The following is a 21,197-nucleotide window of genomic DNA, read 5'->3' on the forward strand; positions in this document are numbered from 1 at the left end:
TAGATCAGAACACATGTATTTGGAAACATGTAAGTTTGGGAAGAAAAGCATCTCTTCCCAAGCTTATGAAATGTAACTCCAGGGCCACCAAGAAGAAACAGTTCTGGCTCTTAGAGAAAGTAGTCAAGCAGCTAACTGTTCTCATGAATAAAGAAGGAGTATTTCATCAAGCAGTGGTGGCTCATGCCTTTAATTCCATCACTTGGGGGCAGAGGCAGGCGGATCATTGTGAGTTCGAGGCCAGCCTGAGGTCTGCAGAGTGAGTTCCAGGACAGCCAGGACTATTTCACAGAGAAACCTGGTCAAAAATAATAATAATAATAATAATAATAATAAGTAAGAGGATTTCAGCATCTTGCAGCTTTCTTGTGTAGGGCCCTTGTTGGCTCCTTACTCAGGCAGCTACCTGCTCCTAGAATACCCTCTGACATTCCCACTCTACCCACCTACAGGAGGAAATCTGTGTGACCCATGTCATTTCTGAAGCTTTGTTGATCTTCCTAGACCATAGAGATGACTTTCTCTTCTGAACTCTTGTGCCATTTGCTGGCTCCAGGGCCCCGTTCTACAGCGAAAACTGAGCCTTGAACACTTCTGCATCACGGAATCTTGGGTAGCAGAGGCGCCAGTGTTCCAGTCTTGGCTTTTCCACAACCCGTCTTGCATTTTTATGTAGGCTTTGAAACAAGCTTTCCCTCTCTTCACAAGAAAGGAGAAGGTATTTCTTTCTTTGCTCTTCACTACAGGCTTGTTCTGATTTGCTTTCTGTTGCAAATGGTCTTGATAAGCACCATGACCAAAAGCAACTTGGGGAGGAAATGGTTTATTTTACCTTATGGTTTTCAAGGAAATGGTTAAAGGAAGTCAGGGCAGGAACCTTGATGCAGGAACTGAAGCAGACAGGTCAGAGGAGTGCTCTTACTGCCTTACTCCCCTTGACTTGTTCAACTTGCTTTCTTATACAACCCTGGATCACCTCCCCAGAAGTAGCCTTGCCCACAGCAAGCTAAGCCCTCCCACATTGATTGTTAATCAAGAAAATGCTCCACCAACATGACCACAGGCCAATCTGGTAGAAGCAACTCCTCACTTGGGTTTCCCTTATGCTAAATGTCTCTAGTTTGTGTCAAGTTGACAAAACTAACCCGCACTTGGCTTACACAAAGAGAATTATAGACTCGTTAGAAATGTTCTTATAGATATGCTTCGTATCACTCTAGCTCAGAGGTAAGTGAGCATCTGTGTTTACGGAGGAGCGTGGGGGGGGGGGGCAGATAGATTTCCCAGAGTACCTACAGGTAAATGTAAGCTCTACTAAGACAGTGGTTCTCAGCCTGAGGGTCATGACCCCTTTCCGGGGTCAAATGTCAGATGTCTTGAATATCCAATATTTATATTACAATCCATAACAGTAGCAAAATCACAGTTATGAAGTAGCAACAAAATATTTTTCTGGTTGGGGGTCACCACAACACAAGGAATTGTATTAAAGGGTCACAGCATTAGGAAGGCTGGGCACTACTGCTCTAGGAGAACAAGATGTCTGGAGAGAAGCTCAGGATCTGCTCACTTATGGAACTAAATGGAAGCCATCCTGACCCCTAAAGACTGTTGCCAGGCAGGCAGGGGAACCCATCATGCACCAGGAATTGGCACTGTCATCTACGTGGCCTCTGTTCCTAATTTCTGCCAGATGCCCTGTTACATGCTTGCCTCATCCCGGTTAGAACTCACAGTATACCCTGTACATTTAAGTATGCAGTGGTCCTCCACCCTCTCAATGCTGTGACCCTTTAATATAGTTCCTCATGTTGTGGTGACCCCAACCACAAAACTATTTTCGTCGCTACTTCGTAACTGGAATTTTGCTACTGTTATAAACCATAATGTCAATATTTGATAATATGTGACCTGTGCAAATGGAGCGTTCAACTTCCCAAAGGGATCAAGACCCACTGGTTGAGAACCACTTGTATAAGATTTCACAGATTTAGACTACAACCTGGCTACCAATGAAAGACTCTCTGAAAACCAGGCAGCATTTGCTAGAAGAACATTACCCCAAAGGTGTCTATTAGTCATTTCTCCTACACCACAGGTGCTCATGAGATAGTATCTATTTCTGTTGTAGATACTTTAGTTGAGTTGTGTATTTCTATGGGCTCTTGGAAAAACTGAAGACTTGATTCCTGAGGAAAGGATAGTGGGTTAAAGATAGTGCGATGAATCCCTGAATATCTGAAGGAGGAGTTTATTCTATTTACATTTTCCTTGTCATCTTAAGATTGAAAGAGAGAAAGGGGGAACGGGGAGGGGAAATCTGGTTTTTTAACCCAATGGTAGTTCAGTAAGTCTTTACAGTACTCAACTCCCATAGATAATTTTTTAATTCAGGAAAGTGTAGCAAATTATAATAGCTGATTTTCCTGTGAGTGGAAAGGATGTATTTAGAGACTTCCCTGGGAGAATGGACAGGCCCTGGGAATTGGTAACCTACCGTGGAGCCTTTCACTTCAAGGTCAGCAGGTCAAATCCAAATCAGGCCAGGGTGTCTAAGAAGCATTGTGTGACTGACAGCTGTTGGGTGACCAAGGTGAAAGGAGCTAGAGGTCCTGCTGCATTTCAAGTCAAGTGAACAGGTGCTGTCTGCCATGGTCCTGGCGGAGGATGAAGGACAATGCTTAGAAATTGGCTAATTTGACCTCCTGACTCCAGAGGCCGTCCTTGACCTGGTAAAGTCAGGAGCCTTCATAGTACAGAATGGGGTAGGAAAAAGCTGAGGGAACATCTAAGCTGTTTGTGTCTCTCAAGAGGATGGTGCATAAGTCTTCAGAATGCCAAAGCTCTCTTTAAAACCTATTTCCTTGCCCAGCCTTAATGCAAGGGGAGGAGCTTGGTCCTGCCTCAATTTGATATGCCAGGCTTTGTTGACTCCCATGGGAGGCCTTACCCCTTATGAATGGAGACAGAGGAGAAGTGGGAGTGGATGGGGGAGGGGATGAAAGGAAGTGGGGGAAACAGGAGGAGAGGAAGGAAGGTGGGGGGGGGGGGGGAGAGAATGCCCAGGCTCCCACAGCCTCACTGAGGAAAGAGCAGATTCTGCCTGAGGAGTTGAAAATGCCTTCCACCTCACCCACCCCACACCCCTTTGTTTTCCACAGCGGTTACCACTCTTCTGTCCCTGAATGAAAGAAGTGTCCATGCAAAGGAATCAGGGAGAAGACTGCTTTCTTGATCCCGGAGCATCTCACACTCCAGACACCTGACCTCTAGGGAGCAGGGACAGAGTGCAGGGAGGTTTCAAGACAGTGTCTGCTTCAAATAAAGCTTAGCACAGAATATCACAGTAGTTCCATCCCTTCATTTCCTCTTTGAATAGACCCAGAGGATCAGAAGTAGTACATTGTATCCATTTAAGCCACTAGGCACAGCGGCAACTCCAACCGTGAAGCCTGATGGGTAATCTGGCAAGATATCCAGTAGCTCACATTACCCTTAGGGATGGCCGGGAGGACAGTAGCTGAAGAGGTAAAAGTGGTACCCCAAAAGCACGTCTACTGCTTTAGTGCCTGGGCCACGGCAGAGGGGTGGGGGGAGGGTGGGGAGTGCCTCATCCAGTTGACAAAACTGGTTTCCCCTTGCTTTTGTCATCCAAAAGACACCTTCTAGGAGCAGCCTAGCCCTGGTCACCAGGTGTCTCAATCTCTATTCAGGTTTGCTCCTTTCCCCCCCCACCCTCACTGCTTCCCACCACACGCCTCTCTAACTGACTTTACTCAGATCTCTTTCCTCCTAGCCTCTAGCTCCTTAGGCGTAACCTTGAGAACCTGAGCTTTAGGCGTTGTTTTGTATCACCCCCAGGGTCCCATTTCTGAGCGACAAAGTATCTACCTGAAGTTGCCTGTGCTCTTAGGAAGGAAATTCCCAGATCCCAGGTCAGGGTAAGTTTGAAAACTCCTCTGGGAAAGGTGAAGGGGGCTTTTGGGAGCCACTCGGCTCTAACTCCAGGGTCCTTTCTGAGACATCCTCACTCAGACCTTAAATTATGAGGGAAGGAGTTTCCCCAGACATATGTCGAGCTGGGAGAAAGCGCCACTAGAGGCCAGACTGCCTGTCCTAAGGATGACACATTTTCAAACAGTTTTGGCCAGGAATTGGGGGGCAAGCTGAAGGAACCAACCCATCAGGATGGCTCATCAGCATGTCCAGAGCCCCATTCTTTTCTCCAGTCCCTTCTTTCACCAGAGCCCCCTCCCCCATCCACTTCTCCAGAAAATAAATCTCCAAGAGGAGGTAGGGAGGGCAGATCTCAGAAAAACCTTCTGAATAAATGTCTATATTAATGAATTATTAACTCAGCCACCCGTGACCTTAAACCTAGAAACAGGAGCACCCAGGGCAGAATGGAGAGCCAGTTGAATCTCTTATTGGAGTCCTGTCAAAGGTGACAGCCATTTGTTTCCCTCCCCCACCAAGAAAAAAAGTAATTAATACGGAAGGCAAACTTTTTAAATTGTATGTCAAATGAAGTCAGATGGGGAGTCTTCTGTATAGATAGACCACCTTCTTGTTTTCGTACCCCTCAACCACTGGCTTCCTGCTTTGCCGCTGGCTCCATTTTCCTCTGCTCAGTTAAGGGTACAATGGGCTTCCTAGGGGAAAATTTTCGGGGGAAAAATCCTGGAGAAATGATAAATTGGGGCAGTTAATTTATCGATCCCGACTCCTCTTCCTACTTGTTTTATTTTAGAGGTCATTAATCAATGAAGAAAAACACTACCGTGTCCCCCTTTTGCATCGAATACACTCTCACTTCTTATTCCTCTGGAACAAATTCCCAGCAAATATTCACCCATCGATTTGGGAGCAATGGATTTTTATGCAGGTTTGATCGCTTCCTAAGTGGTCAGAGTGATTTGTTTCCCCATTTTGTAAGTAGCAAGAGAAGGCAACGGAACTGAGGAGCACACACCCCTACCGTCAGTTGGCTTACTTTCTAAAAACCCCAAGATGTTCTAGGCTGACCAAGGCTATGAGGGTCAGGGGTCAGCCGGGGTAACAAAGCGACTTTGCCGGTGTTTTTACTGCACCCAACCTGCAAAGGACCTAGCTGACCTTGGCCACAGTCAGCGCCTTGGACCTGCCACAGAGTCACTGGGGATGCTCAGGCTGTAGACACTCCCCTGGAGACCTTCTCATTTGTTTCCAGCCCTCTGGGCAGTAACTGTGTCTTCCTCCTTCAAGGAAGTTTCCTATGTCCTCTGGTACCTAGGCCTGATCGAGTACCTCTGGAATGCCTGGCAGAGGCTACTGCGGGGCTGTCCTCAAACATGACCAGTCAGGTAGTCTACAGCAGGCATAATGGAAGAGAGGGCCTTTCCCCACCTCATCTGCCTATTTGCCTAATACCTGACCCTCCCTCGACTCCTCAGGCCTCTCCACTGACACCCCACCACCTCCAGTCCAGGCTCGGTGTAATGAGTAGAGACCGGACTAAAGTCGTGAGAAACACACTTGGCTGCCCACTGAGCAGGGTACAAATGGACCTCCATACTTCACTAGTGGCCCCACCTTTCAGAACCTTCTGATCACCGTTTGTATGCAATATGGGGGTTAATAATGCCTTGTAGGCATGGTTGCTAGATACACTAAGTGTTCCCATGTCCGCAGCTTATTTTTCTGGGATGAACGTGAGCAGGGGCGTCCTGCCCATGTCTCTAGCCACAGTGTGAGTGGAAGGAGGCCTCTTGATATTTTCTAGGGAAGAAAGAGGGTTGTGATTCTTTGGCACTTTTCTTTCTGGGGACCACACTCTAGGAGAGAGCCTGCTTTGGTCCGTGTCCAGACTTCCACCTCCCTGCTTCTCGCAGAGACAGGTCTCTCTGCAGTGAACTAGGGGGATGTGAGAAGGAGTTTGCTGTGTCTCCCGGGGTCCCATCAGCCACAGCAATTCTGGACACAGATTAATAGAAAGGGGCCTGGAACTTCATCCTCTTCTCCGGGGAGTTGTCTGAAGTCTTCGAAGACTGCCTGGTTAGCCTCGGGGTTTACAACTCAGTGCGTTTTCCCTCGTGGTGCTTGCCTCAGACTTGGGTGCTATCAATCTATCCAGGGATGACGGATGACCTTGTCATAACGACGCCAGTCAAAACATTTTCGGTCCAACTCGGCTCCAACCAGGAGGGAGGCGTTCTGCGTGAGACCCGGACAAAGTCTAAACAGCGCGATTCCCAGGCTCGGACAAAATGAGTGGTGGGAAGAGAAAACGAAACGAGCAGAAATTAGGAAAGAATGGAGATTACTTGTTGGGAATAGTGACTGTTAAATAAATTGGGTTGTTTGCGGAAAGATAAATGCCATTCCCCTCCCCTCCTTTAAGGTGTGGACAGAACCCTGGCCAGGAGAAAGCCCCGGAGTTGGCCAGTTTCACACAGTTTGTCCCTGTCCTCTGCCACTGAGCGCAATGAATGCCAGAAAGCCAAGAGTTTGTGGCGAGTGCCTAATGGGTGGAGCCCAGGTCACGCATGGTGGAGCTGCTGAGGCTCAAAACTCGGGGAGATGGCACGGTAGGGTGGCTGCGCTTGCCTCCTGTACCACTAACGCTAGAATTCAATTAAGAAGCTCGTATTTGACTTCCCAGGACCTGGCAGGTTTCAGGAGCAGCTAAGGCATAGGTGTAACTCCATAGACACTGGTAAGGCTCCAGGTGCCGTGATGCAAAAGCGGAGAATCCTGGAAGGCAAGCCTGGAATGAGGATGCTTGTGCTCTGGGTGCAGGCTCCTTTGCAGCTTCCTCTCTACCCTGGCCAGGAGGGAATCCTGGTTAGGACCGGCTTGTCCTTTGGAGACTCTGGCTCCCAAGCCCTCCTGCTCGGCTCGGGCTGCAGACTGAAGATTTTATGCCAGCCCACAGCGTGCCCCGCCTCGCCCCCCAACTTTTCTCTCCCGAGGATTTATGTTAGGGATTGCTTGGCGGGCGAGTCAACTCTGGCACCCAACAGCATTCCAGGAAAATCTGAACCCGGCTAAAAAGCAAACTCGCTCAGGGGACTAGGTCTACGCCCCCCTCCTCCACGGTGTGCTCTGCTTCCACAACAGACACCAGCTGACCCAGAGGTGCCTGCCTGGTTTGTGATTTTCCAGTGCTTTCGGCATTATGCATTGCGCCTGCTCTTAGAAAAGACACAGTGCGGACAGAAGAAAGACAACAAACAAGTCGGAGACAGCATGTCAAAAAATAAATTAAAAAAAATAGTGTGTGTGTATAACAACAAAGGTGTCTGTGCAGGAGAGGCGCAGACGCATAGGGTGTCTGCGGGTCCAGCCCAGTTTGAACTTCCTTCTTCCCGCTCCCCTCCCCTAAGCCCCTTTGGCCTGCTCTCTCTTTCTTCTCTTTCCTCTCTTCTCCTCTCTTCTTCTTTCCCCTCCCTTCCTTTTCCTTTCCTCCCCTCCTCTCTCCTCTTGTCCTCTGCTCAGCTCTCTTCTTTGCTTTCCTCTTCTCTTCTTCTCTTTCTCCTCTCTCCCTCCCGTCCTCCCTTCCTCCTTTTCCCCAACTCCCTTCTCTCCTAACCCTTCTCCCCATACACGCGCGCGCGCGCGCGCGCGCGCACACACACACACACACACACACACGCACACACTTACACGAACGCACACACATGTATTTGGTGCTGTCGTAAAACCCACGTGTCCAGCCGGGGGGCTGCCAGAGCAGAGCCGAAGCTTCGAAGCTGCCGAGCGCTGCTGCCAGAGGCGGCTCAGTCCGGCATCCTCCAGCGCTCCGGCGCTCAGCGGAGCTGCTCTTGCGCCCTCCGCGGGCCTCGGCGGGCTTTGACGGCTTTTGCTGGCATCCCGGGAGGGTTCCCGGCTTCGGGTCTCTAAGGCTCTCCACCTCCTCAGCCTTGGGGTCATGTAGCTCGCCCGGGGCTCCCACTCTCCGGCCTCCGGACCGCGGGGAAGCTAGTACCGGCCGCCGTTCTCCGTTCCCAGGTACGGCGGGGCAGGACTAGGACACTGAGTCGTGGGCCCCTCGCACCGAGAGGTTGGAGGTCTGGGGCAGGGGGCGGGGGGCGAGACTGTCCCGCCTCCCGGCGCCTGGGGCCAGCACGGCTCCGGCGCTGCGCCACTTCTCCTGGGGTTGGCTCCAGGGCGCTGGCTGAGGGCGGGGGCGACGTCCTGCCTAGATTTGTGCCGGAAAGCCCCGGGTCTTGGGGTCCCAGTTTAGCAGGGTAGGAGCTGGGATCGCAGGCTGCGAGGCGGCGCGCGGTGCACACAGCCACCTCTGCGCCGCACCGCGGCTTCCGAGTAAACTTTGCGCCCGGGTGGAGTTGGGAAGCGGGGGCCGCGGCCGCGAGCGGTGCTGCCGGAGCTGAGTGGGGCTCTAGTGCTCCACCCAGGTCCCCGCGGTCCTCCCGCACGCCCCTCTAGTCCAGGCCAGGGTCTCGCTCACGCTGCGCTCCTCCCTGCTCTCCTCTGCTCCCCCAGCTCGAAGCTCAGTCGGACATGCTGAAGCCGGGGGACCCCGGTGGCTCGGCCTTCCTCAAAGTGGACCCAGCCTACCTGCAGCACTGGCAGCAACTCTTTCCACACGGAGGTGGCGGCGGCCCGCTCAAAGGCAGCGGAACTACGCTTCCCCTTGGCGCACCCCAACCCCTGCAGCCGCCAGCGCCTCCGCCGCCTCCGGAGCGCGCCGAGCCTCCTCCGGACGGCCTGCGGCCACGGCCCGCCTCGCTCTCGTCCGTCTCGTCCACCCCGGCTCCCTCCTCCACCTCCGCCTCTTCTGCCTCCTCCTGCGCCGCCGCCGCCGCTGCCGCCGCCGCGCTGGCGGGTCTCTCCGCCCTGCCGGTGGCCCAGATGCCGGTGTTCGCGCCTCTAGCTGCTGCAGCGGTGGCCGCGGAGCCGCTGCCCCCAAAGGACCTGTGTCTGGGCGCCTCCACGGGCCCCGGGCCGGCTAAGTGCGGTGGCGGCGGCAGCAGCGCCGGGGATGGCCGTGGCGTCCCGCGTTTCCGCTGCAGCGCCGAGGAGCTGGACTATTACCTGTACGGCCAGCAGCGCATGGAAATCATCCCGCTCAACCAGCACACCAGCGACCCCAACAACCGTACGTAGCCGCAGCCCTAGCTCGCCCGCTCTGTCCCGGCGAGGGCGACAGCCGGCAATGGTGGAGGAGGCCGGTAGGGTCCCAGGAGAATGACACGGGTGAAGGGTGGGGGAATCTTGGTCCAGGGCGCTGACCCGCGCTACCCACATCACTGTGGCATAACTTTTCTGGAGTCTGAGAAGAGACGGGTGCCCGGAGTCACCTTGGGCTTCTGCCCCTCCGCTCTCTTTGGACCCCCCCGCTTCAGAGTCACAAGGTTTTGCCACCCCAGTGGCCCTCTGCCCTCCAGAAGCCCAGTGTTCAGGGCCAGGCGGGTACAGGCAGCTGGCGGTCCAGATTGCAAAGGTAGACCCAGCCTATCCTGATCGGAGCGAGGGAGGGACTCTCGGTGTTTCCAAGGAAGCATGGACACTGAGGTTTGCTTCTCGGTCTTTATTCCACCTTTGGAGTTAACGGTGGCAGCTCATTTTCGGGCCCCGTGATTATCGAGGTCTTGTTTTTCTTTCTTTTTCTTTTTTGAAACAATAGGTCAGTTTCTTCCTACAGGTAGGTATTAAAAGTAGGGCTACCATTTATTTAGGCGCTAAAGAAAAAAGGGGGAGCCCACAAAATGAGAAGAAAATTTCCAGTGTCAGGACAGTGTCTTTCGTTGCGGATCCCGCATTTCCCAGCAATCCTTGATCCTGCGGATGTTTGCAACCAATGTTGCTTTATTCGTTTTTAACAAAAACAGGTTTTTTTTAAAAAAAAGTTAACAGTGATGGCAATTTCATAAAGGAACATACCTCTTCCTTAAGTAAACGGTGAAATGATTAGCTACCTATCTGAACTTCCCCAAACTTTCTGTATTCATAATTCCAAACGCTTCCTAAGCACAGTTATAGTCTGATATTTTGAAACAAAATCCTCAGTGAAGGATCAAGAATGTGTTTTGATGCGCATCTCTACTCGGTATTTTCAAAAATTACGGTATGTTAACACCTAAGGTTTTTGACAAATGCGTTAATTAGACTTTCTAAAGACTTAACGCAACTGGGTGAGAGTTACATTGAGAGTAGCATTCGTGCATCGGTTTTCTTCAATCCATTCTTCATTTGGTTTCTGTATAAGAAAAGTAGATGCCAAATGTTTACTTCTATTTTAATAAATTGCTCCCTGCAGAATGCCTGTCACACCAAAAAGTTCTTGATTTCTCACCAAAACGAAACGATATAATTAGAATAGTAATTTAAAGTTTTCTAAGCTGTTGCTTTGGTAAACAACAACAACAAAGAAAGAAAACTATGGGCATCGAGGCTTATCGCTCTTCTTGAAATACTTATTGTCATAGAGATAGCAATTGCTAACCAAAAAAGCAGTTGTGTTTACCATTTCCTTTCTGGTGTCTAAGGGTAAAATATTGCTTTAAGAGCTGAAATTCCAATTTTGGGGTGCATTTAACAAAAAGACTAGCATATTTTGGGATTTCAGACCATTTTATAAAATTGCATTGTCTTAATCGAGTTCAAAGATGTGTGTTTCCTCGTGAATTCCTTCCAGATGTTGTCTTACAACCCGTTCTTTTTAAAGTGTGAAATAGAAAACTTGGCAGTAGTTCTTACTGCTAAGCAAAATATAATCATTGCAGATTGGGAACACCTTATCAAACTTGCAGTTACTTCTCTGTAAGAAATCTGGGTTGGAAAGGATACTAACTCTGGCTTTGTGTTGTGTTGTGTGTGATTTTTACAGGGTAGTAGTGAGACTTAAGGTATTTTTACTAGAGAAAACATCCACCAATCAGAGAAAGAATTAGGACAGATTACTAATTGACATATGGGTATGAACCAGTTTGTGATCTAGATAGCTTCCCCCACCCCCTGTTAGAGAGAATGATCTGTGGTTTTATTTATTGCTATTTTGTTAATCGTCTGGTATACTCTTTTGAGTCAAATGGTTTGATTCAATGTTCAAAGTGCAGGAGAGAGGACAGAGGAAGTTAGATTGTTACACTTCACTTGCTTGCTAATTAAAGGTACAGTTGGGAGGAAAGTAGAAAGGGAAAGTAGCTGTGGGTAATGGGAAATGGCCTCTGGTCCTGGGCAAGTAAACTTGGGACTCTTAAAGTCATGCATTGTATGGTGTGTTTTAAAGAGGAGCAGTGACTGGGTTTAATCTAAGGAGTCATTTCAAACAAACCCCAAATGCAAAGACTTAAAACTTTCCCAGGTGCTTGTGGAGTTGGTGTTTTTGGCCCCTTGAAAGACAGAAAACAAAAGCTTCCCCTCATTTCTGTTCTGCATGCGGAGGGGTGAGGAGAGGAGACGTGTGTGGGGGGGGAGGGAGGAAGGGGACTGAAGGAAGTAATTTTAATTTCCTCACGAGTATTTCTCTCTATAATTTTTCATGAAGTGATCATTCAGCAAAGCATCATGTTGTGACTTTGCATTAAAAGTGTATCAAGTGAGTTCTCTTACTAGTTCTTACTAGGCAAAAAAGCTCCTCCTCATTTCTCCCCTTCTGCGGTGATTAGTAAGGCAGGCCACCATTGCTCAGCGTGGATAGCAGAGGCCACAGCAAATACGCTTGTAGTTCTTTCCTAGCAGATTTTCAAACACGCTGAACGCAAATTAGCCCAAGTGAGGTCCTTCAGTAGGTTCCTATTATTGAACTGCCTGCGAGTGATTGAGGTCCCCGGTCCACCCAAGCTCTCTAGGCTCTGCTGCTGCTCTCTTAAAAGTCAAGTGCTGTGTCAGGCAACACACAGAGCCCTTCTTTGCTGCTAGGTTGCCCTATCCCTGGGGCTCTTTCCCAGTGGCCTCTTCTCAAGTTCTGGGTAGCTGATGCGTTTTTTTCCTGAGACCTAGTCAGTCCTCCTGGAGGATGGTGGGATGTAGTTACTGGGCTTGCCCCGAGGATGTGAAGTTAGCGTTTCTTAATCTTGTGAAGATAGCTGGCGTCATACCGAGATGGCGGCTGGAAATGAACCTGTTCTGCTGTCTAGGCATAGAGTTGGGTCAACCTACACCTTAGCTATATGGGGGTGCTCTCTGACCCTTCTGATTTAGAAAAGCCTTGCTAGGCAGGGAACCGTTTGGGGAACGGTGGGTGTGGAAGCAGGGTTGCAGACTTCCCTGCAGGGAGTGACACTCTCAAAGGTGTGAGGGAAGGGACTGGGAATAGCGAAGGATCGGCTTCGGTGGGGTTGCAGGGAGTTAGTGCTGGAGGATGTGGGGAACTGGGGAGTGTCCTGGGTTCCGACTTTATCTGAATCTCCCCTCACTTCTTTGTTGGGGTGCTTCTTGAGAACCTGCTAGCAGGATTGTAGTGCCAAGGAGACACACCCTCTGCTCCACTCCCATCCAGAGAATCTGGCTGTTAATGACCAGCAAGCGATTTATTATAGATTTCAGACCTGATCCCCTGGGGGAGGGACTTCAGCGTTGGTGTGAGGCCTTTTTATATTGTTCTATTTTTCTTTTTTCTCACGTGTTGTGTGCCTTCCCAGCCCCACCTCATAACACACATGATTTAGCTATTTTACATCATTCTTTATCCAGAGCCCTGAAACTGAACATAGAACCATATATTAGATAGAGGTTAGACGAGGTGGTGACTGTTTATTTAAGGTGATAAAATGGTCCATCAGCAGTAATCTCCATCGATATGTGCCACCAGGAGATGAAGGATGAGGGGACAAGCCACAATTAATTGCCCTATAGTTTTGTAGGAGAGAGTGGAGCCAGCCCAGACCTGCTTCGATCTCCTCTCTCTGCCCCTATTCATCATCTCTGCCTTGTATATGGCGGCCTCGCAGGGGCAGAGGGCAGCCAGGTTTATCTCTGTGCAATATTCTCTCGCCCTCACACCTTGGCGTTCTCATTTAATTTATTAATACAGTCACCAGGAGACAAATAAAAATCCACATATTCTCCCTCCCTCTCCCTCTTTTCCTCCCTCTTTGTCTCTTTCATTGGTCCCTGGGCCAAGTCAGCAGGCTAGGCTGAGAAAGCCCTGCAGAATCCCCAGCGCATCCCTGTGAGCTGGGCCACCACAAAAGGTCCTTTTTCCTGGCGGCTGCCAGGTTTCGGTCCGCCTAGACTTACTTTGGAGTTGGTGAGGATGGTTGAGGTGAGGCGATTCCCTATTCTGGGTAGACGGGCCTGGTGGGTGTCCATTGCGGCTGGGTCCTCAGAATACATAGGCAGTCCTTCGTGGCTAAAAGCTGAGGGAGATCTTTAAACCGAATCCTTCGCAGGCGAAGGCATCCAGTCTGCAGGGTATCACTCTTTGTCCACACAGGTCCTGCACAAGGAAAGGCAGGACGTGATGGAGCCCTGGAAAGTAACTCAAGAGTGAGCCTCCTGGCCTGCACGCCTGGGCTGCCCTAGGACCCTCAACCCACTTTGTCTTCCCCTGGGGGCTTTGAACTCCGGTTGCCAGAAGGTGGCACTCCCGGGACCGATCAATGCGTCCCGGCCCCTCAGGGCTTGGCCTATGGGACCGAGGTCTGCGACCCCGACTGCCGCTGCCCAGAAGGATTTACAGCCAAAGCGACACCGGCTCAGCGGGCTCCCAAGTTACTCTGCGGTTTCCTTAAGAGAAGGATGTGAGAGTAGGAGGGACTGTGCACAGCAAAAGAGGAGGTGATCCCAGGCAAAGTTTGGTAGACAGAGTCCTACCGACACCCACACTTGCTTTTCAGTTCTTCAGCAGACAGCAAAAACCCTGAAGGGCTTTATGTTTCACCTTTCCCAGAATGAAAAGAGAAACGTTAGGAAATTGTCGCGTGGCCTGTTTTGCTCCTTTGCTCTGAATATAGGGTTCATTTAAATAGGGTGAAAATAGTGCGTGCACTTGAAAGCATTCCCACAGTAGGAAGGAGGTGGAATGGGAGTGAAGGATCTCTCTCCACCCAGAAGGCCTGCTTTGGCAAGCTGGTAGCCCACAGCCTTCCTCATGGACCCCTGGCAGATGTGCTCAAGAGAGACCTAGATCGCCATAATTCTGTACCCTAAAGTGACAATCACATCATCTTGTGAATAATAACTGTAATCTTGTGCTGAAACCCCTGGTTTTAAAGGCTGGAATGCGGTGTGGGGAGCAGTCTGAGGATCTAGCTGGCTTCTCCTTCAAACCTTTTTATATGGGTGTCTGTGGCTCACCAGCTAGAAAGCATTGTTTGCCAACTTGGGACTATTTGTCAATCCTGAGAAAAAAGTTTCTTGTTCAAAACTTCCCCAGGCTCCCCTGGGACTCTGAGACAGGTTAGAAAGAAATGTCTTCAGTCCGAGGGATTTTGTGCGGTAGAAATGTTGGAGGTTTTACATAACTTTATTTTGACGGCGATTGGTCAACTCTTCTGAAAGGAATATTTTTACATTTTTTTATTAAGGCTCATATTAAGTGAACTAATTAGCATGGGCTGGGCTTGGCTACTTTTCCGTGAATTTAGGATTTAGTCTTCTAGATTTGGGGGAGCCTCAGTTCTTCAGAACTTCACAAAGTGATACTTTGGAAGTATGCTGTGGAGAAAAACAAGACCCAACCATGGAAGCGGGAGTTAGACAAGCGTTAGCTGTCATTCACTCCAAATATTATTGACGTGCACTTCTTTTCTGCGGAGCAGTGGCTGCAGTTAATTGCTTCTAATCTGTTTTATCCACGTGGGCGATGTGACGCTGCACAGATAGAACTGGGAAGCTGATAGGATTTTTGGCACGGGCTCTTAGGTTGTGCGTAATACATGTTTTTTTTTTTTTCCTTCTCACTCTTTACTTACTTGAATGAACCAGAAAGAAATAATCAGTTAAGCATTCCCTGAGGTGATTTATATTTATTTTCATGGGCACATCGCCTTTTTTATTGTCATTTTTAAAAAAAAACTATTTTTTTGTTCAGGTGGTGAAAGGTCATTTTAATGCGTCTGCAATGTCAGGCACATTAAAAATTATGGATAGTGGCTATGTATTTCCCTATTGTTGTACTTAGCTTCCTCAAGTCCAAGAGAGAGCCTTCCCTATAACTCTATTGGAGTTCTTCTCGAGGCCCCCAAATGGTTACATCAGTAAACTCTTTCAGTTCTATTGATTGAGTCATGAGATGGTGTATAAAATTCTCCTGGCTTTCATTAGTCTTCCTGAATCTCTGCTTTTGAAGCCTTCCGGGCTCAGGCAGACTGAGATGGAAATCTTTGCACTGTCTCTTTCCAGTTTCTTGGCTCTTGGTCCTGTTCCAATGCTCCCCGAAATGTCTTTTGCTTCCTCTGCAAAATGGGAATTGGGGTACATAGAGAGAGTAGCAGTTTGCTGCAAGGCACACAGAAGGTCTTCAGGGATAAGAGTTGCTGTCGTTTTGTTTCTACAATATCTTGATTTTGTTCGTTGTTGTCCACAAGTAACAGTATGAGAGGATGAATGGAATATTTGTTCCTGAATTGACGTATGAATGAGTGTCAGTATCCTCTCATCTAGGCCTTAGGGTCAAAGCCTTGAAGAGTTCTCACATTAGCCCGTGTTGCTGTTGAGTTAAGGAAGGCATACCTGCAGAAACAGGATGTTGCTTCTCATAGAAAGCTGGGGGATAGCTGCTAAGAAGTCACAACCAGCAGATCTCCTCACTCCTACAGTGGCAGGACACAGTTGACTGGAACCTCCAGTGAGATATGGGATGTTCACGCAGTCAACCATTCTTATCAAGCAATCAGCGTGACAAGGGTTCTCGCTCCATTCTGGGTTGTGGAGGAAGGTTCTGTGTGGAAAATTCTTTACTGATTTGCGTTGTCATGAATATCTGGGATGGTTCTGTAGTTTCAGCGCAGACATGGCACATTTGGAGTATCTGGGAAGGCTAGCTGCCATGGAGGCAGGGGGCAGGTGCCAAGAAGCCCCAAGGGCAACTCAGGTACCCTGATACGGGTTCTTACCATCTCACCCAGTGCAGCAGCACCAGGTTCCAGGGGCAGTGCCACAGAGCTCAGCTGCAGGAGGACCCTGAGGGCCCCCAGGGAGGCTGAACTCAGGAGGCGGAGTTGCGCAGGCAGGAGTCCTCTGAGCAGGCTAGCTGCACCAGGGAGTAGACACAGTGGCTCCGCCAAGCCCATTAATAACCCTTAGGCTCTGCGATTCCGACAGCATGGTCGCTGAAAGCCTAGCTTCTCCTGTCCGCCTAGCCCTTTCCGCCCAGTTCGAACCAAACAACATTGGGTGTTCTGGAGAGGCATGCCTGGAGGGTAGGAATCCCCGCGAGTGTGAGCTGTCTTCTCTGGAGTAAGTTAGGAACAGCTTCCGCAACAGCGTCACTAAATGAGACGATCTTATTTAACCTGGGCTCAGCCTTCTAGGCTGCTCATCGAATCATTACCCCGATCATTAGAGACCTTGATCCTTAAATTTCTTATCTGGTTTGGCCTCTGGGAAGAACTTGCATGTACACTCACTACCGACACCCCCACTGTCTCCTAGTTCCCACTTATCCTAGAAGACTGGAGTCCCTGGGGTGGGCGCTGGACCGAGAGTAGGGGCGCAGCTCCCAGAGGGCGGGGACTGGGGCTTGCGCTCTGGCGACAGAGTTGGAAGCTGTGGAGTCCAGCGTTTGTACCTGTCACTCCCGCTTTGATAGCCCAAGAGCAGAACCAAATACTCAGGCGACTATCTGAGATAACCGGTTGGACAAGAAGCAGACTTCTGGAGGATGCAAGGATAAGCAAACCCTGAGGTTTGCTGGGGGAGGGCGAAGGCATAGGAACCGGTGAGGGTTAGAGAAGAAAAGCTTAAATGTAGGCAACTTGAACCGGAAGCAAAAGGTGCAAGCGTTAGGAGCCTGGAAAGCACACCTGGCTATGCAAACTCAACAATGAAGCCCTTAGTTGATCCCAGCAGGCATGTTTGAGTTGCAGGTTCCCAGGGTGCGGTGCGAGTTCCTTTCCGACAACCTGTGGCCTCGGCGCCCTTCTCTGGTGTCTCCTCAACAGGTGGTTTGTCTGCTGCAGTTAGGGAGTTTACCCGAGGATCGTCTCCCACCCCCCTCACCCACCCGCGAAAAAAGAGACCGGGTTAACACGCTCCTTTCTCTCCTTCCCTGGTGTCTCCCACAGGTTGCGACATGTGTGCGGACAACCGCAACGGGGAGTGCCCCATGCATGGGCCATTGCACTCTTTGCGCCGGCTTGTGGGCACCAGCAGCGCTGCGGCCGCTGCACCCCCGCCGGAACTGCCTGAGTGGTTGCGGGACCTGCCCCGGGAGGTGTGCCTGTGCACCAGCACTGTGCCCGGCCTGGCGTATGGCATCTGTGCTGCGCAGAGGATCCAGCAGGGCACCTGGATTGGGCCCTTCCAGGGCGTGCTCCTGCCCCCGGAGAAAGTGCAGACCGGCGCCGTGAGGAACACGCAGCACCTCTGGGAGGTAAGCTGCCCTAGCTAGCTGAACACCTTGCCCTGAAGCCTGGGCCCTGGGCAGAAGCCCAAACCCCATCCTCTGCCCCTACTGACGTTTAGGGGACTGAGTTCCCCTCTTCTGTGGAGGGCTGGCTTCTGAAGTTCCGGCAGTGAGGGGTCTGTGGGTTGCAGAAATCGGAGCCACCTTAACCTGCTTGTGTTCAAACTGGGAAGGATTAGCCCCTAGGCCTGTCAATCTTGAAGAAAAGAGAAAACAGCCTAGGAGGAGGTAGAGTTACTATTAGAGCTAGGTGACCTGAATGCCAGGTTCCCAGCTCTTTTCTGTGCCTGGAGCCACAAAAACAGAGAGGGGACAGTCGGGTAATTTCTCAGATGAAAACAAGCTTGCAGTGTTAAGGAAAAGTGCTCGCTTGCTTAATAAGAAGGAACACCTGGTCCTTGATGCTACTTAACTGGAAAGATTGTGAACACCTGTAACCCTAGCACGGGGAGGTGGGGGTAAGAAAGTCAGAAGTTCAAGGTCACCCTAACTTACATAGCAAATTTGGGGCCAATTCTAGGTCATCTAAAACATTTTTTCTTTTTTTGGGGGGGGTGGGTGGGTAAATGCTGACTGTGAGAGACCAAAATAGAACTTTTGAAAGTCTAGAACTTTGAAAGTCTCCAAACCCCTTTATGAGTTATATTGTAAATCAAAACTTAAAAATTTGGTTTCCCTTCTGACAAAGTGAAACTATACAACTTTCAACGAGGTAGATAATCAAAGCATGAGAAAACAGCATTTTGTTATAAGGTAATCTGGACTATGATTTAAAAATATCGTATCTGAAAAATTCTGACCAGAGCTTCCTGCTTGATCACTGAGGTCCACTCCTGAAAGATAGAGGATTATAATCAGATAATCCTTTGGCTGATTTTAGCTACTCCACTCATGGAGAACTAGTTTTGAAAGACTAACTACTAGAGGCCATAATTGTAAAGAATCCTTTGGCTGATTTTAGCTACTCCACTCATGGAGAACTAGTTTTGAAAGACTAACTACTAGAGGCCATAATTGTAGATGCTGTAAATCTGCAGCCCGGTCAGAGTCATCAGAAAGAGTTAGCTGGGTGGTAGTGGAGGTGCACACGTTTAATCCCAGCACTCAGGAGGCAGAGGCAGGTGGATCTCTGTGAGTTCGAGACCAGCCTGGTCTACAACAGCAAGTTCTAGGACAGATGAGGTTGTTACACAGAGAAACCCTGTCTCAAAACAAGCAAACAAAAAAATAAGGAAGGAAGGGAAAAGTAAAGAAGTCAGAGTCTTATTGTTGGGGCCTTATTGTACAAGAGGACCCTAGGACTTCAGTATGGGGCTATTTCGGCAACAGTATGCTTTCTGGTTACACATGGCTCAGTGGCTTGCCAGTGTGATCATTTTTGTGGTGAACTGTCCCAACTCACTACATAAAACTTAATAATCCATTTACATGTCTACTGAGATCCCGTTGACCAGCTTTGTGTTAGGGACTGGAGAGAGTGTTGTAACAGTTACTGTCCAGAAGCCTCACGTGACTGCTGGGGTCAGGGGACTGAGGCCTGTGTTTGCAAAGTCTCCCTTGATGGAGGAGGAATGTCCCTCGGAGGTGAGGACAGGGTAACCCAAGGGCTGCCCACTCTGTACTTATCCACAGAGTCCTGGATCCGGGCTTCCAGTGTCCTGATCACTCCTAAACAGTTGTTGGAAAGCAGTTGAACATTTTTGTCTTTCTGGATGGAGTCCCTGAGCGAGGGGGTCAGGGGTGGACATATTTATGTCACCAAATGAGGCTTTTCTTAAAAAACCAAAACCAACAGGAAACATTCAGAAATTTAAGGTCCAGAACAGGCAGGAGGAAGTCAGTGGTCTGGGATGAAACTGCCTAGCAGAATGGACAAGTAGAACACAATGAGAACACCTGGCTTTGACGCCCTTCCTCGTTGCTTGCTTTCTTCTTCTTTTTTTTTTTTTCCTCAATAGTTCAGTTGTAACCTCCGGTGCTTCACGTTTAGAAAGTCTGTCCATGCACTCTTCATGCTCCAGTGGTGTTATTAAAGACTCTAATATCACATTGTTAAATGTCTGCCGATGCTTCCCAGGGAAACCCGCAAAGCGGTGGTTTGTGGTCCAATACAGATTTTTTTCTATCTGAAAATGTGAAACCGGACTGATCCCGCCCTCTGAGGCTTGTCTATTTTTAGACTTTGGAGAACAAAGCCATAAATGCGAAAAAAATTCCCATAGTTCATTTTTTTTTTCTAGAAGGCTTTGAGTGATTGGGCTGTTGGTCTGAAGCCACTACACAGACAGACGTCAGCAATACATATTAACGAGGAAAGCCATGAAACTTCTTTGTTACACTTTTGATTAGTACATGGTGGGGGAAATAATTCTGTCATAATAATAAGACTGCTTTCTTTTCTTGATACTTCCATGGATTTAAAGGGAGTTTCACCTCTTGTTTAGGGTATGTGACTTGTGTGTATTAGGAAGATGTATAAAGTTAAGTTCTTGGTGTTAACTGACCTACTAGGTTTGTGCTTGAATGATCTATCTATAGGCTCCCACTCCTAGTTCAGAACATAATTAATCTATTTTATCATTCCTCTCTAATAATAATTAGAATGACTCTCATTTGCGGGGTGGGGCTGAAGGGATATTAAAATTTCAACCATGTAAAATATCTCCTGAGAGGTGGTAAAAATTTGTTCCTGACTGGGGTGCTTTAGTGGCAGTGACCATTTGTGGTGACAGGACCCTTTTTAAAATAGGGCCTAGACTTTCATTAGTATAATTACTTTTAAGATATGAAATATGAATGGCTGGGAATGTAGCTGAGTTGTTAGAGTGCTTGCCTCGCGTGTGTGATTTCCCGAGTTTGATCCTCGTTACTGTATAAAATTAGGCCATTTTGTGGGAGGTGGAGAGGGATCAGGCATTCAAAGTCAGCCTTAGCTACATAGGAAGGAAGTTTGAAGACAGAAGAGGCTGTTTGAGACCCTGTCTTACCAAAACAAAATATTAAAAAAATGAATAAATTATCATTTAAAAATTTAAGTATCATGATTTATGAGACATTTGAATCAAGTAATTTTTAATAATAGGCAAGTATAAATATTGAATTGCCTTTTAAAATTTAAGTTTGCCTTCTATCCTGAAAAAGTTGAATCATTGTTTATTTCCGGTAGTGTCCATGACTGGACTACCCCACAGATCTTCCCAGGAAAGGCTTCACAGCGGTTTTGATGACTCACAAAATATTCACATAAATATTATCTTAGACATTTTCTAAGATACAAATTCTACAGCAGAATTTCAAGAAAGTGAATCATGACTCTTCATTTTAAAAATCAACCGTAAACATTCTTCTTCCTAGTCTTTTTTTCTTAGTATATTTTGAAGAAATGTCTTCATACCTAGAGTTCAATTCTCCGTTCCGGATAGATCTCACCGGGGTAGCTTATCTTTATTTGGGTACAGTAAATGGATTGCTAATTTCCCCTACTCCTCTTTCTGAGTGGATGGTGGATCTTTGTTTCAGTTTACAGTTCACTGTGTGGCTGGCTCTGTCTCAGCAGTTGTGCACAGGAAGGGTTAGGAGAGAAGCAAACAGATTCACACCTAGGTAGTCTTTTAGATCACTCATTAAAAGCTTCATTTTATTCGTAGGAGAACTTTTAAATGTTTGCTGCACATTGCCATGG

At 48.6% G+C, this 21,197-nt stretch overlaps 1 protein-coding gene across 1 annotated transcript in view; it reads left to right on the top strand.

Annotated features, from left to right (window-relative positions):
• Window positions 1–8,197: 8,197 nt before the first annotated feature.
• LOC121441958 (putative histone-lysine N-methyltransferase PRDM6) overlaps window positions 8,198–21,197 on the top strand; it is a 102,303-nt gene continuing 89,303 nt past the window's right edge. Inside the window, exons 1-3 of the mRNA XM_041643385.1 lie at window positions 8,198–8,228; window positions 8,485–9,100; window positions 17,175–17,482. Of these exons, the coding sequence (XP_041499319.1) occupies window positions 8,503–9,100; window positions 17,175–17,482 (906 nt within the window). The 5' untranslated portion in view covers window positions 8,198–8,228; window positions 8,485–8,502. The remainder of the gene's footprint in view (window positions 8,229–8,484; window positions 9,101–17,174; window positions 17,483–21,197) is intronic.

The sequence above is a fragment of the Microtus oregoni genome, unplaced genomic scaffold, assembly GCF_018167655.1.
Source record: "Microtus oregoni isolate MIOR12 unplaced genomic scaffold, Mior012 000085F_ref0000168, whole genome shotgun sequence".
NCBI lineage: Eukaryota > Metazoa > Chordata > Mammalia > Rodentia > Cricetidae > Microtus > Microtus oregoni.